This window comes from Hirundo rustica, chromosome 5 (genome assembly GCF_015227805.2).
Source record: "Hirundo rustica isolate bHirRus1 chromosome 5, bHirRus1.pri.v3, whole genome shotgun sequence".
Lineage (NCBI taxonomy): Eukaryota > Metazoa > Chordata > Aves > Passeriformes > Hirundinidae > Hirundo > Hirundo rustica.
The window spans coordinates 54,813,514-54,830,561 of record NC_053454.1 but is presented as its reverse complement, the minus strand read 5'-3'; the positions used below and the strand labels follow the sequence as shown (position 1 = coordinate 54,830,561).

Here is a 17,048-nt window from a genome sequence, read left to right as displayed (position 1 = left end):
GGAGAAAAGCCATAGGGAAAAAGTGAGAGTTTCGCAAATAATTACACAGTGAATTTCCCTGCAGGTTATTTGTGAGTTTTGTGACTCAGCTAGATGATACAAGTCTTTTAATAGGAAACAACCTGCTGGCTTTTCACTTCTAGTGGGCCTCTCCTTGAGCCTTTTGCTCTAGAGTTAGGATGCTTTTACATGTGCTGAGAGTCACTGGCCTATTGTCAGTGGCTAGTGTGCTAAGTGATAAATTAGTACCAGATTATCATATCAATAAGATGGAAATTGTGAACTTTTTGCTCTAGTTTTTCTGGCTTATGTAATCTATTTTTGCTCCTTTTACAAGGAAGTCTTCTGTGCAGAAGTTGTAACAAAAATCATCTTCGCTATCACATAAAATTCTGGAATCAGAAACTGCTTTTTTTTGACAGGAGAGGCTACTTACATGGTTTGGGTTTTTTTCAAGTGGTCCAGTAAGCCAATAGGACAAGCTAATGAAAGCACTCCTTAGCATGGAAATTCCATGGAAAACAGTGCACAGTGAGAAGAAATTGTTTAAGCCACCATGGTTGACTGGAAAAACCACACGGAAAAAAAACTATTAATGATCAAACCACAGAAACTCTTGTTGTAGTTGACTTCTTGGGAAAAGCTTATATTCCTCCTTCTTTCTCCTCTTCTTCATCTCTTTTCTTCTTCTTCTTGAGTGGAGTTGACGTGGTTAACGCTGTGGGGTTGGAAGGCAGTGGAGTGACATCCCACCGTCATCCGGGGCCAACCTTTCCCTCTGCTTTCTCGCGCGCAGATGAGGTCGGGGGAGATGGCTGCCAACATCGCGCGGGAGCTGGCGGAGCACACCAGGAACCACCTGTACGCCGGTGACATCGCGTACTCCGTGTCCGCCATGGTCCAGCTCGTCAACCTGCTGGACGTGCAGCTCCGGAACCTGACTCCCGGCGGGAAGGACAGCGCCGCGCGCAGCTTAAATAAGGTGAGAGCAGCGGGGCCTTTCTAGTGACAGCCTGTCGCTTAGCCCAGAAGCACCTCAACTGCATTACAGCAGTGTGGGTTTTGTGCCCACGGTTTAAGGAGTGTTATTAGTCCTTCTGTCATTTCCAAGAAGTAAGAGGAATTGCTATGTAGCACTAAAGGTGCTAGGAGTTGCCAGTTGTGGGAGAAAATATGAGCTGTGGACTCTGTAAGAACGCATTTAAAGCTGAAGGTTTCCTTAGTGAAAGGCCCTCTTCATCACTGAATCTCATGTAAACACAGGGGATAGGTATGGATTCTGACAGTGAATTGTGTGGGCCTGGTTGTCAGGACAAAGAGCAGCTGGACCCTGGTGACTATGAGGACACGGTTATATTGGCCACCCAGTTAAATATAAGAGACAGAATCTTGTTCTCAGCTGCATATCAGGCTCTGACAGTTCATGTAAGCATGAACAGAACTTGGTCCCAAGATTACTTGGGGAATAAGTGATCCCCACTTTTCTTTTTGAAGAGAAACTTTTATGAAGAGAAATGCTTTTCAGAGAAGTAACATAGTCTTTTTATTTGTAAGTTATTATTGCAGACTGATGCTGTTTTAAATGCAAAGGGCTTCGGGATTGTTTGAGATTTCAGTCGCATGGGAGCTGAACTCCTGCATCTCATGTGCTTTGCATGTGCTGTGAATTGGGTTATCCTGACGCTTTTAATTAGTGCTGCTTCCAGCCATTCTATAACAATGTAGGTAATAATTGTATTAACTGTTACATCAGCATAACAGTATTTGTTATAATCATACCATGGTTCTTGGTGGAAATGGTGGAGATGTCTGACAATATTAGGTAAAGGCAGCAATTCACGTCACCTACTAACAGGTTTCATGGTTGTAGTCTGCTTGCTCTTCTGGATGCGTCCCAGCCACGCCCAACATTTTGTCAATTCAGCTTTGCAAGCACATACTTTTCATCTCCGTTTTTATCTCACCTTATGATGTTTGTTTCAATTACATGAAATGGGGTTGTAACATGGGGGCAGGAACAAGTTACTGAGGCAGGGGAAAGACTGGACAAGGCATAGCTGCTTGGCTCAGCTGTCACTCCTGGGGTCCCCACTATGGGTTTCTTTCCCATGCCGTCAGTTTTGCACAAGCAACTCATACAAATCAATTGCATTCCACATTAAAATTCTGGACCACGTGAAGTCCTGCAAAACAGCGATGCGAGTCAGTGATCCAAATGACAGGCTCAGTAATTTACTTGCTCTCATTCCCCACTTAATTCTTTAGAAGAGCAACTGCTCTGTGTTCATTTAAGAATGCATGAATTCAACTTGGAAGTAGTATTGGGCAAACAAAAGGCAGCAGAGTTACTGCTCCATTTTCCCCTTCACTGATCAAGAGTATTTAAAAAAAAAAAAAAAAAAAGGAAAAAAAGTAATTTGCAAACAGTTTTGTTTAGTGCTGTTTAGTCAGAAAGAAGAAATAAAGTAAGCACTAGCCATTAAATATTCTTTTAATGATTAAAGGAAATGTGCTGGGGATCTGAAAGTAATCACCTGTGCTGTTTTGTGCTGGTGGGGTTTTTTTACAAGCTGATGTACAATGAATTGAAATAAACTGGCATAGTCAGAATTTTTTAAAGCCATCATCTTTCAGGAGCCGCTTTTCTGTCACTGAAAGCTTTATGCTTTCCACTGGATCAGGCTTAATTAAGGGGATAATTGTTCCATTTCAGACTGGGAAGACCCCCGAGTGGATAGCTCTGTAATTTTCAGCAAGGCTTTCTTTGATCTTCATTTGTTTCTGTAAAGTCTTCGTACTGGCCGGATTTACCCAGAAGAAGATTTCTACTGTTACAAATTGATGAATTAGAAATTGAAATTAGGCATTGCATGATACCTGGGTGTATTTTGTTTATTTCAGAGCCTCAAAACTCTCGAGGACAAATTTGGCTCTCAGCTGTACTAAGGGGATTTCACTGCTGTGTGTTGAGAGCTCAGGTTGCCCTGAATCTCTGTTGATGTGCAATTTCCAACCAGGCACGTCAGCAAAAATAAACCCAGCCAAGCCAGTGGCTCTGAGCAGCCTGGTTTTGTGAGCTTTTGTTGCAGTGATGCAGAGCTCACCAATTCCAGCTAACTGCTGCAGACTGCCTGCCAAGCCCCAGGTCTGTCAGGATGGGTCCATACAGGTCCAGGCTGTATCAGGATGCAGTCCTGCACACGTCTTGCTCCCTGGGGTTGGTCCTGCTCATCTGAAGCTTGGTTATATTTCACTGTGGCATCAGCACTGTCTGACTGCAGAGCCCACGCTTCTCTTATGCAAATAACCAGCAACCTCATCTTTTTCAGCCTTGTTTGACGTGGAAATGTCATGTGTGATCTCCAAGCTGTAAGGAAAACATCATCTCTTGAGTGTCTCTACTAGACTTCAGTGTCTTCTACCATCTAACAACTGCTCTTGCAAAGTTGCCAGTCTGTGCTTCACTTCACTGAAGAAGGGCTAACCCACATTTCTGGAGCCAGTCCTTGCAGTTTTCCATTGCTGCCTAACTCATGCTCACTCCTTTAGTTTGGTTGGTTTTTCAAGAGCTGTTCAAGAGAGAAATGAGGGGGTTTTTTGCAGGCATTTTCTTCTTCCTTTTTTTCCCTTGTTCTGTCACTAACTTGTTTTTTCTATTCCGTCTTTAATCTGCTCTCTTTATGGATTCAGCTTCAGAAAAGGGAGCGCTCTTGCAGGGCCTATGTCCAGGTATTTCTTGTGTTTTTAATACACATGTCCAGTTGTTTGACTGAATGACTGTGAAGTGTGTCTTGTCTCTGTGAATAATCTGATTATTACCATCTTTGTGGCAGCAAGTTCTAGGGTTAAGGTTACAGGATAATAATGTCATTTTTTACCTCACCGACCTGCCCCATTTCTCTCAGACTTGACAAAAATTTGGGACAAAATCTCTGAACCAGAAAGTAGGAAAAAAAAAAACGCAGGAGAGATCTGACACGATTCATCCAGCCATCTGAATGAGCAGGACAGTATGGAGATGTGCAAGTAAAAAATGCAAAACTTCTGCTCACAGAGGTGTCTCCAGACCAACTGGATTTTGCTTACAGCATGTCATTCATGTTACTGCCACCTGCATTTCCTTAGTTTTCCTTCTTCCCAAGAAGGAAAACTTTTACGCTTTTAAATTTAGAAACAATTCAAAATGGCAACACTCAGCATGAGGGAGGAGGTAGGATTGTAATGAAATGCAGAGTGTCTCACAGAGAGGTGTTAGAAGGAGGAGAGTGCTGCAAACAATGCATGGGGTGTAATGAACATAACATCCCATGAAATTCACCCAGGTCTGGCCTGATTTTCATAGGCTTTACATTGTGTTTGATGTGAACAAAGTCAAGCCCCAGCGTTCTGGAAAGATCACACTTGTGGGCTTTTCAGGAGTGGGACCTTGAGTTATCTTATTAATCCTGTCACCTTGCCTTATAGCATTTGCTCCAGTTTTTTTATATATAAACCTGTTTGTATACTGTAGGTGAGTTAATGCTGCTTTAAGAAATGTGAAATTTTTACCTTCTAATCTCTGTCTTGTGGTTGTGAATGGATATTGTTCTTATGGGTGGTTAATCATTATTTATATGTATATGTGTAACACTCGTAAATGAACTCTATATTTCTGGAGGGGGCTGTCTGTACCTGCATTTTCCTGCAAAATTCCATTTCCTACAGTTAGCACTGACTTTATTTTGTGAGCACATATTTCATTTAGCAAATGGGATTAGATGGTCTGGATTTCTAGGGCATTAGAAATAAAACAGTACCCCTCTGTGCTGGTAGGCTGTCTTTCCTTTGGAAAATGTCACAAGAGAAAGTCACCTTTTCCCTTACACACACATTAATGGATAAGGATGAGTTATGGAGTTACACATCCCTTGTCTGAGATCCCAGAGAAGGCAACTAGCAGCAGGCATTTGAAGGAATTTAGGGAAGCTTGCAGTGCGGTGCTCGTTCCCAAGCTATCTACCTTGTGTACTGGAGACGTGGTGAGACCGCTTTGACTCTGGGCTGCACAATCCTATTGAGGACATTGGGTGCTACCATGGGCATTCTCCACAGAGTCAATGCACATTCCTGTTCTTCGGTCTTTTTTCAAACAGTAGCGATTGGTGAGTTTAATATACCCTACAGAAAGATAGCCTTGGTGGAATAAAGCCTGAATACTCCGCAAAAACTTCAGCTTACCCTTAATTTCAAGGACTCCTTTCCTTTCACTTGGAAAGGTTGCTTGCGTGTTTAAACATTAATCGTGCACCTACTTCTTCAGTAGATGAAAACTGATGAAAGCTCATTGCTTGAGCTGTTAAGTATGGATATGGACAAATCTGTTACATATATTGAAGAGGACAGTCCTGTAAAAGAGGGCTTGAAGAATGAATTAGGTGACCTAATTGAACCTTTCCAGCTCTGCTTTGTACTCTATGGAGGTAAAGTAATGTATCTCGACATATTTTCACACAGTATGCTTCCATTTAGAAAATTGTGTGGCTAAAGTCATCAAAAAATCTAGTGGGGGAGAGGATGTCTGTAATAGCAATTAGATGTGACTGCAGATAGTCCTGTTACGGGACACTCATCCTTTACCAAGAAGTGAAATGTCTGGGCTGGCTGAAGGAATTTAGTAGAGATTTTTTCAGCAAATCTTAAGTGGTGACACCCTGGGCTTTGTAAAGTCATATGGCGTTGATGGCAGAGAAATAGTGTTCAGCTTTGCTGATGTGATCTCCTCATGCTGATCTCATTATTGTGAAGAGCATCCCTGGCTGAATTAGGTTCAGAGGGCTGGAAGTGTACCTTCAATTCTATGCTCCCTAGACAAAGGAAGTGCAGTGTGAAGTTTATGCAAGAGATGTCCAGGAACTGTGAATATCAAAAGTGCTATTGAGGAAAGGTGGTTTTTTTGGAAGGAGGACGGTGACCTGAGAAGATAATAATTGCTAAAATTAGTCTTACCGTTTTCTTTGGGCTAACCAATTTAATTAGCCATGACAGAACCCGTGTAGTGATTGGTGTATAAAGTCCTCTTAAGCCCAGAATAAATTACTATAAGTAAATATACAAAGTGGATGGAGAAATTTTGCAAGTTATTCAAACATAAAACTGGGAATGCATTATCAGATTATCCCTTCATCTCTTTGGATACCTTTAAAACAAACATGGATTTAATTTGTTCACTTTCACAGTATTTTTTGAGTTAAAAGCTCAGGGATTTTATTTACTGGAGATAGAGGTTACAAATGCTGCTTTCTTTAGTTTCAAATGTGGTAAATTATCTTTTTTTGTCTCAAAAATTCCAGCAAGAACCAACCCAGCATGTGGCATGATGAATACATATTAATATAATGACTGGACAGTTTCTGGAAGATTTTTCAGTCGTGGTGATATTTAAGAAACTGCTAAGTGGGCTTTAATTTGTGATACTAATTAATAGTCAGCTGAGACTGAGCTGACCAAGGTGTATATAAATGTGGCAGAATGGCCTCAGCAAGGTGCTCTGTCAGCAAAGGGGGTGGCCTTTCAGAGAGCAGAGATCTACATCTCCCATGCCTACCTTTCTGAAGTTCTTGCACTCTATTTTGGGAAAGAGATGGAAAAGTCATCATGTGGGAGAATGAGTCACAATGGGTGACACATTTGATTTGTATAGCTTGGTTTGGTGGCTGGTCTGTGATGTAAGCTGGTATGAATTTTCTTTAATTTTTTTCAGAACTTATGTTTATTCATGTTCCAAAAGTTGTTGTCCTTAAACTGAGGCACTGGAGTTGTAGAAAACAGAAATCACTTGCCTTTTGGGGACTGTGAAACTGGGGTTGATGTCACAGATTTCTTCCATGCCCCTCAGAGTCATGTGCTCAATATTTCTCAGCTCTCCGACTTAAAATGCCATGGATGCAGTTCTCCTGTCCTCTAGGAACAGAGGTGGGGTCGTAAAGGGGAGAAAAAAAGGCTAAGTAGTCAAATAATGTAGTAAGTGAGGCTATATTAAAACAGAAAACTTAAACACGGGGAAAGAAATAGGGAATTTTGCTGATTTAGTAGCTGGGAACACAGTTTTTATTAGAGGTTCATACCACACCCATGCTTGCAGTCGTTTTATCATGTGCATGCATCTGGTTGCAAAGTCTGAGCTCTCCTGCTTGCTTCATTTGGATTTGTGGGCTGCAGCTCTGGGGCATCAGGAGGACAATGAATTTCCCTGCAGTGCCAAACCAGAGGCCTCTTCCCCTGTGGAATTGCATGCTGCATTTGGGGTGAGGATCTTGGCAGACAAAAACTTAACAGGGTTCCCATTCTTTCAGTTTCTTTGGTAAAGTCAGTATGAGTGGTTTTAAAGCTGGAGGCTGGTGAATACAACAGATAGTGTGAATGGCAGCTCTGTAGAAAAGCTGGAAAGAGGCAGCAGAGGGTTGCTTTTGCAGCATCTTCATTGTCTAATGGAGTTTTCTGCTCTTGGTTCCTGCCATCCTCTGAGCTGCCCTGTAAATCAGCTGGCCCTGTTTTGTAATTCTGCTGTTGCGGGTGTCATCAGAGCCACGCATGAAGCCAGTGTTGAGATGATGGCAGGCTTCTGATAGCAGACAATGGCAGGTGGTTGCAGAGTTGTCCTTCTGGTTCTCCTAGAAGTTTTCTGAACACTTCTTGTTTGAAACGTAGGCTGTTCGAATTGCTGCACTAAGCAAAAAATTAAAGGCTTTCCTCAGAGGATTCAAGGCATTAAGCTTAGACCTAAGCAGAAGAGACTTTATTTTTTACTTTGCTAACCTAGTAGTTCTCATCAGATAAAAGGTGCAACTGGGACTTAGCCAGTACTATTTAAAGTGGATTAATTCTGTTTGTCCTACTTCTCTCTTGCTTTGCATGATTGGTCCCAACTTCCATGAAGACTAAACGAAAGAAACTTGCAGCTCTGAGAGGGATCACAAATTGAATTATGCTGTGTTTGCTTGTGTTCTTCTTGCTCCTGTGACAAGAAAGACTCTAACCTCCATTTATATAAAAAAGAGGCATATTAATGAAGGTTTTCAAGTTCCTTGTTTGGTCACTTAATTGGCTGTATGACAAAGAGCTCTGCAGTGTGTGTCAAACAATTCAGAGAGATCTCTGATGATTTGTGCATTGCTTGACTCCTGATGCTATTCTGCAGAGCCTGTCAGGCGAGGTATCGTTGTTAAAGTGGCTGGAATAAATTGGCTAGCAGTGAGCATACAATGTTGTATATTAACTATAGCTACAGGGAGTGCTTTTAGCTGCTTTTTCAAGAGATCGAGATGTTTGCCCATCAGCATCAAAGTGCCTAAAACTTTCATTTAATATAATTAAAAGGACATCTGAAAGAAGTGTGACTCGCAGTGAGGTTCTGTGGTTTGGTAGTCCTTTGTTAAAACTCTGTGAACTTAATATACTTCACAGCTTGAGAAACCTGCACTTGATTTGTGTCAGCAAGAGATAAACTAGAAATCCTCACCCTGCATATTTCTGCTGTGGTGAGCCCGTTGTTAGGGTAGAGGAGGATCAAAGCAGCAGCCTTGGGTTTGTGACCAGACTCCAAAATCTGTCACTTAAATGTTAAAAAGGAAGACGACCTCCACCTACAACTCAGCTACACCTATGGTTAGGTTCTCACATGGCAAAACTTAGAAAAAAAAATCTGGTGATTTCTGTGTTGCTCTGTGCTTACTCTCTGCTTGAGTCTGAGTCAGTCCTGGTATCTGGTGTCACTGGTAAAAAGTCTGAATATAAATTGCCATAGGGGGCAGCCGGAGATGTCCCTTTGATTTGAACCGCTGGAGGAAAGGATGAGTCTCACAGACTCCTGGGAGTTTCCTTGAAGGCTGTGGATATTCTGTCAAAGAGGCATTTCTGATGTGTGGCCCATTTTCCTTTCTTGCTACAGCCTTGCTCACTTCCCTAGTGTAATTACTCTGGTGGTTGCTTGTATGGTTTCAAATCCCAAACAGCAGGGCAGCAAATACTGATGATTCATAAATGCAGTTCTCAGCTTATTCTGTGGGGAAGATCTCATTAGATTAAATAGATCGTATGTTATTTCCTTCTTCCCAATCAATTCCTTTTATTTGAGTCCTATGGATGCCTTCTGACCTTAAAATATTCTTCCTGGTATAGTAAGTAAGGCAAAACCATAACCTGTAATTTGTAACCTTGTTCTGTTTCTCATATCGCCTATTATTTTTGCATGCTCCCTTTAGGAGATTATTGGTAGTTCAAGGCCAAGATTGCAAACCTTGCATACCTAGTAAAAGACCATTAATTCCATAGTTAAACATTTTGTAGATGGCCTAATTTTAATAAAGGTCAGTGCCTTTCTTCTCACTACAGTGAGTTCTCAGCGCTGCTGGAATTCAGGCCATTTCTGAGTCAGTACAGCTCGTGTAGCCACAGCCATAAACATTTGCTGTATAGTTGAAGAGAGAGGGTTGGTTGCGTGCTCCCTCTTGAGAGCCTTTGTTCTCAATCTGTGGAGCAATGTTAGAAATTCCTCTGCATGGTCATGGGAAGTTCTCTTTTGCCTTTGCCATGAGTAGTAGGCTTTGTCTCCGTTCACCAAAACTGATACCATCTGTTGCCAATCACCACTCTGGTACCAGATGTAGGCTAGTGCTTCTGGCTTAGTTTTGAAGGCTGAAGCAAAGATTAGCAGTAGATATTCTAATGATTTCTTTATTTTCAAGCACTCACTGCAGCTGAGCTCCTTTCAGTCTGTTTGTCCATTCTGTTGAATGTTACAACAGTTTTGTGATGACCATGTCGCTTTTTAAAAAAACATTAGATGGTGGCTGGGCTTCCCTGTCTCCATTATGCTTACTGATGCTTTGACCAGAGACAAATTTTGCTTTTGAATTAAAAGAGTAAATGGCAAGGAAAAAAATCATCCAAGAGTGAAGGGCCTTGTCAGACAGATTTGAAGGCACTTTTCAGCTAAGAAGTAGGATGTAATGCCATCATGTAGCTAAATGACATTTTCCTTGTTTAGAAAGCTGAAGAAATGACATGTGCATCTCTTTTTGTCCTTAAATCCCACACAGCGGATGAGTGTAATCGTTTGATTGATGACCCCTGTGTAGTGGGATTGAGGTGCTGCTCATTTGCCATTCTAAAAAGACTTGTCATTTCCTGAGATGGTCCCTTTCAATGCAATAACCTTTCCAGAAGCATTTATGTGCCCACATCCATACTTTCATGCTGGCCTTCTCCTCCAAAGGGCCAATTCTGACTGTACCAGGTACATTCAGAGTTAATGGGAGTTTCTCCTGTACTGGTGGTTTTTCTGGCCAGAGGCAAGAATCAAACAACTTCCAACAGAACTTGTCGTCAATGGCATTGATTGTGCCTTTAACTCAATTAGTTTGGAGGCTTGCAAATATTGATAGCTTGAGCAAAGGGTTTGTTTTAGCGCTGGATGTTTAATATGAATACAGAGCAGAAACAGCTATTCTTAAGGAAGGAGACAAGTAAGATTTTTTCAAGTACCACTGCTTTCCAGTTGGAAAAAGGAAAAAAAGAGCATAACGCTCTGATCATTGTACCATATCAACATTTCAGTGCATCTGCTATCTGATGGGTTTTTCATTTGCACTGTGAAGTGTGGGCCTGAAAGGGGTTTTGTGCTTTTTTTTCTCTGCTGACCTGCCGTAAAACCTCAAGCTGTTAAGAAAAGTGGGCTAGTTATGTGTTCATATTTTTCAGATAAAGATAAGGCATTTGTTTTGGAGCAGGACGTGGAGACCTCAGGCAGGACTAGAAGCTCAGGCCATAAGCAGGGCCTGAGGCTGTGCCTGTGTGATTGCACTCTCCAGGCTGTCCTCAGAAAGGGTGAAGCAAACCTCTTTGGATGAGTGTGCTGGCAAACACCTTTGGCACAGGGGTACAAAGCACTGCTTGCTTCATGCACCAGCCATGATTTTAGCCTATGCAAAGCCTCGTGGCTGTAGCTCCTCATATTCTAATTTTTGAAAGTGCACTGCGTGAGATATTCCTGTGAGATCAAGGAAGTGTTAACAGTATGAGACAGGGCTTTAGAAGTTATAAAATTCAGATGTTTTAATTAGAGATGCCATTGCAAAAGTGGTACTTTATTGCCCTGTGCCACTGTCCTCATTCTCCCAAAGCTGCCATAGGAGGTGAGTCCTTGCTGTAAGTTTCATACTAAGTAAAGTGTGCAGTGTGTTCAATCTCTTCCTAAGATGCTGCTTTGTAAGGAAGGACAAACTGCATATTTGAGAATTACTCAATGGCATTCAACCAGTATTCCCTGTAGGATCTGCTAGTATTCACTAGGCATCAAGCAGTATTTTGTCCAATTTTGTTGAGGTTTTTGGTCTTCCATCAGCTGCTCAGCAAGAGGCCAAAATGAACAATAAAGGTTTAAAGAGATCCTAACTCTAGGAGAGCTGCTCGTTTTCTAAGGTTAGGGTCGCTGTGCTTAAACACTGTAGCACACTGCAGTCTGGTGCCAAATTTGGCAATAAGCTGAGTACCTCTAACATCTCCTAGTGATCTTCAGTGTTGAGTCCCAGTTAAAGAGAGATTTTACATTGAGAAATCTGTTTTTATCAAAGAGTAGTGTCTTGGATGTTGGTACAGTGAGAGAAAATTAAATAGATATGGTATCACTGGATATATACAGAGTTCAAACCTCCTAGGTGTAAACTGTGTGCCACATAGCCAGGTACTCTCACCAGACGTTTCTAGAGGGGGAGAAGAAAAAAATAAATGAACAAGCAAAATTCAGTTTAATGAAATGTAGCAGCTGTCACAAAGGAAATCAATGGGATATGTACAACTGGCTCTTTAGTAATGCATAATTACTGTAAGGCTTCTAATTAGTTTCCTTTTTACAATGCATCTTTTAATACCAATTTGTAAGTGTCTAGGAAGGAAGGTTTACATTTTGTTTCTTTTTTGTAACCTCAGGATAGAACCAGGAAACCATGAGCATATGCCCTTATTTGGGAAAAACCTCCCACTGCAATTTATTAACATTTATTTGCATTGAACATACAATCTGTGGTTCTATATAACCACATAATGAAAGGCATCACCATCATGGGATTTGTCTTTTGTGCACGGCAGGGTCTTGCTCTTCTCTCAACGTCCAATTGTAGTCATTGCTGGGGACATGAAAGGTCCACTGTGTCTAATATTCTGTGACCCGGGGAGGTTGCTCTTTGCAGGCTGCTAATCAGAGGGTTTGACTTTGCATGTATCGATACCCTGACATCACAGAGAGCGTAAAGCTGTGCTACGTATCTCAGCACAGAAAAATGGAAAGTCTGCCTTCCTGGCTCCCTTCTGCCATGCCCTTCTTCCCTCATTTGATCTTAGCCTACAAACAAGCAAGCTGTGCTTTATGAAAACTTTCTCTTGATCTAATTTGAGTTCCTTTTGTCTTTCTCCTGATGCATCTGTGTGCTTGTGCTGTCTAGTCATTAAGTCCAAGCAACCACAGCGTTGGTTTGGTGCCATGCTGTGCATGGTGTTGAGGTATGTTTGGGCTCCAAGCCCCACATTTTTACTTTGCAAGAAGCTCAGCTGAGCTGCATTTGGAAGAAGGAACAGGCATAGGAAGAAAACCACAGGAGAGGTAGTTCTTTAGCTTGGGAAGCAAGGACAGAGTCTTCAAGTGAGGTCATGCAACATTCTTTAACAGATGTTCAGTTCTTTATGGATAGGTATCATCTCGTGATTTTGGGCGAAATGGGGATAATCCTTGGGGTAGTTTCTTCTACTTTCAGTGGGGAGAGAACCTAGAGAGTATCTGGGCTCCCTACTTGACTGCGTGTTAAATGCTAGAAGTAGGGTGGGATGAAACTATGTCAGAACTTTGCTGTCTCCCTCTGAAGGTCCCCACCTTTATCAGGATCCCCAGGCATCTCAGGTAAAAGCTATCAAGCCATCAGCTCACAAGCACACCTATCCCATACCTTCTACATTTTGAAGGTTCTCTCTCAGGGCTAACCCTCCTCCAGCTGGTCACTGAGAGGCTTTCCTGGAAGTTTGGCACAGCTGTTTCTTCTATGCTGGAGCTTCATCAGACCACAGTCATTGGACCAGGTGCCAAACCCACACAAATCACGAAGGCTCAGCTTAAATGTAACGACACAGACCTATCCTTGTCACGTGTGCCTGCTTTCCCACAACTCCCACTCCCCTGCCCAACTTTTCCCAGTTGGCATCTCTGTCTCACAAGGCACTGTTGCTATAACAGCTGTTTTGTTTCATTTAAACACCTACCTCAGCTCCTGCCCAAAACGCAAACATTTCATTAGCACCTCATCTCCTTGGCTTCAGCCCACAGCACTTGGCCATAATGAAGTGCTGCACTTAGAAATATAATGTGGGGAACACTTGATTAATGCGCTGAGACAGGTGAGGGGAATGACCCTCTGGGAAAAGCTAGGGACTGAATTAATCTCGGATGTAATGCCAACAAAGACAGTCTCCCAGCTTTGTTCAGAAACGAGGTAAGGACGTGACCCAAAGTCCTTGGAAATCTTCCTGGAGCTTTTGTGTTTGACCCCAGACCCAAAGTGATGTGAAGTGGCTGGTTTCAGGTAGTACCTTCAAGAGGATGGATGTGCAGCATTGAGTGGGGAGTGCACATGGTGCAGGAAGCAGTACATTAGGCTTAATTGGTGCTCTCTCTCAAACTTGCATGCACACATATGTGCACATTTAAAACAAAAGAAAGGATGCATTCGATTTTTTTTTTTTTTCTGGGCAAAAGTCTTTGCAGCAGATGTTTCACCGTAACACAAATATTTCAGCATCTGTTTCATATTCTGATGAATAGACATTACCTTTTTGTCCAGAGCCAGGAGCTGGATCTGCTGCAAAGACATTTTCTTCCATCCAGATATTGATAAAAGTGTGCAGGATGTTGTTTTAGCAGAGAATTTAAGACACCAGTAGGAGCTGAGCTAAATGGAGGTAAGGAAAATTGTGTGATAACACTGAAAGGGGAGAAAAGTCCTCATTTTCTGCTTTCCAGGCATAAAAGGTCTTTACAAGGGAGCACCATGTTGTGTAGAAGCTACACCACCAAAAAATCAGGCTTTTTGGTCACTAGAAAAGAATACCATGTATTTTTTTTTTGCTTGTGAAGAGACAAGCTACCAAAGTATACTACAGAATTTTATTAAGAGCTGCAGAGATCAGGCTTCCAAATTCTAAAACACAGAAAAATACCAGATTTAAATGCAATGGATTTTTCAGTTTCTTCTTGACTACTAATTGCAACCAGCTTGTTGTCGGTACATAACAATTGTGTTAAGATAATTTTAGACTATTCAGGAAAATCAGTTTAATAATCAGTTTATAAAATTGGTTTATGGCTATCAAGTTCCACTTTAAACCAAATGAGTGAGGCATTCTGTTTATGGTATAGGAGAGGTTTGGTGTAAGAATAAATGAGTTAATTGACCATGAATAAACGTAACTGTGAAAGTGGGAGCTTTGTGCTGTCAGGGGAGCCCAATTATGGTGTAGTCTCCCAACAGGAAATATGTTGGTGTGAGAAACCTTCCAAACTCATGGAAGGTATCTTTGCTGGGGTTAAAAGAACCAGCAGTGGCAGTTCTAGATGTCTTTATTTCTCCTCCAACCTTGCTGTAATGGAAATGTTTGTTAAGATCACATGGATATAGCAGTGAATTCTAGTTCTATGTGATTGTATCTTCCCATTGCTCATTTGCACCTGACCATGACTGGTGAGTGAGACAGGATGCTCTGTGCTCTCTGTGCCACGTGTAACACTCCTCCTGAGGGCTCTGCTGGAGAATGGGCTGTGCCACAGCTTCTTTCCACCCATGGGTTTACCAACAGTATCAGGAGCAAATACTGAAGTATTCCCATGACAGTGAGCCCATGGGGCACACTTTAGGCTTGGAAAATGTTGAAGTCCCATGGGACTGTCATCAGCTTGCAGAGCAGAGGTGTGGGTTTGATGCTTGTGTGCTCAGCATACAGAAAATTATTATGAACAGCAGTTTCATCTTGAAGGGGAGGTTGGTTTCTGCAGTCAGCATTGGCAGGCAGTGGAGGTGTTTCTCTGTGGGGTACGCCTGCCTGGTGACTAGACCTTAACCAGCTGAAGAAAGCATGATCAAAGTAGCTTATTTTTTTATCCTTTTCCTCTGCACAATCAGTTCTATCAACTGGTACAGCTGGTCTCATAAAAAAATGCTAGCTGAAAAGTGGTTGAGTCAGCTCTGGTTAGTAATGAAGCGGAGGGTTTAGGCTGAGAAAAGCCTTCAGTTTAGGTAAATTCTACTGCAGTAATTTTGCAGTCATGAGACCAGTACAGTTTCGTGTGATCCTGTGTGTGCATCCAGATTAACCTGTGGGAAGTTATCCATGGGAGAGCTCTTTGTGCCTGGCAGCCCAGGGCAGAAGGTGCACTGTAGGAGGGACTGAAGCAGTTTCCGCAGGACTGACTCCTTCCTGAATGCAGTGATTTGAAGTGTAGTGTCTTATCTAAATCTCTACGGGCACCTGCTGCTGCTCTGGATGAAGCGGTGTAACTCAGCTGTTTCTGCGTCTTCATGGCTGCCTGCCAGAAGTTACGTGGTGGGAAATGTTTTAGGGAGCGTAGCCTTTGCACATACTAGATACCTTCCGTGAGTGCCCCAGCCCTGCTCTTGAGTTCTGGTGCTGCAGATGGGTTTTTCCTGCATGTTTCCTTAACCATCATCTTCCTCCTACCCCTCCTTCCCCACCTGCCCTAATTCCTTTTTTTTCGAGGCCCAGGGCTGATGATTACAGAAGCAGAAAAGCACCATTCCCAACCTGCATTTATAATAAAATCAGTATTTCCTCCCTTTCCCCATCTGATAGTATAAAAGTTGTCCTGCTCTATTGCAGGCTGCCCTGAATGGTGAGGGAAGGAGATGCTGTCATCCCCCTGTAAACTGATGTGGAGGTTGGGACTAAGCATAAGTCAGAGGTCTCTGGTGCTTTCAGTTTGCCAGAGCCTTTTCTCACTCCGTCCCTCTGCCTTGCAGGCCATGGTGGAGACGGTGAACAACCTCCTGCAGCCTCAGGCTCTGAATGCGTGGCGGGACCTGAACGCGAGCGAGCAGCAGCGCGCAGCCACCAAGTTGCTGGACACGGTGGAGGACAGTGCCTTCGTGCTGGCTGACAACCTGCTGAAGACAGACATCGTCCGGGAGAGCACCGACAACATCCGTAAGGGGCAAATCCCATCAGTACCGAGAGCAGCCAGTGGAAGAGTAAAGGCTGTGAAGCCCGGTCTTGGTCTTGGTCCCTAGATTAATTGGAGAGCGATTTGTTAGATACGTCTTGGGCCTTTGTCTGAAGGACTTCAAAGTCCTTTCTGGAAGAGCCTAAAGGAATAAGGCAGCTCTCTACCATTGAAATCCCATGGAAAATGAGCACCTGACCTGCCTTTATTACTCTTGGCTTTGACGGTGTAATCTGCGCTAGAGCAGTGAGAGCATTGCTTCACAGGGGGATTGTTCATCGTAAGGCAATTGTGTTTCATTTCATACAAATTTGTGTCTTTATTCAGCTGATTGTTGATTTTAATTAAAAAACAAGCATGATGGAAAGCACCAGCACTCCCACTGTGCATATGTAAAATGAGAACAAGTCTTCTTTCTATTTCCATGAATACAGATCCTGAGCACTGATAACATTTACAGAAAGTGCCAATCGCCAGTGGCAAAGAACTAGTATTCTCAGATTTTCATTTTAACCATTGTCCTTAATATCCTGAGGTTCTTGTTTACAAAAACTGGTTGTCTTTTGTCTTCTACAGAGAGTAGAATTTATTTGCAATTTTTTTTTTTTTTTTAAATTAAATTTCAGACTTCTTCAGGGCAAAGAGTTAAAAAGAAATAGGAGCCCAAACACATTCTAGCGTGCAACATTGTAAGTTGATTCCCCTCCTCTCAGCTGATCTGGAACACCATTTTGTAGCTTTGAAATACCGTACTGAAGATCATTTCAGCAGAGATTTTTTTTCTTAGTGTCTGTCT

The 17,048-nt window shown here is 42.4% G+C and overlaps 1 protein-coding gene across 3 annotated transcripts in view; it reads left to right on the top strand.

The window, feature by feature from the left end:
• Positions 1-17,048, top strand: part of ADGRL3 (adhesion G protein-coupled receptor L3) — a 479,174-nt gene that overhangs the window by 394,222 nt on the left and 67,904 nt on the right. For all 3 annotated transcript variants that reach the window (XM_058420608.1, XM_058420609.1, XM_058420610.1), the window contains 3 exons: positions 797-982; positions 3,691-3,729; positions 16,053-16,236. In XM_058420608.1, the coding sequence (XP_058276591.1) occupies positions 797-982; positions 3,691-3,729; positions 16,053-16,236 (409 nt within the window). The remainder of the gene's footprint in view (positions 1-796; positions 983-3,690; positions 3,730-16,052; positions 16,237-17,048) is intronic.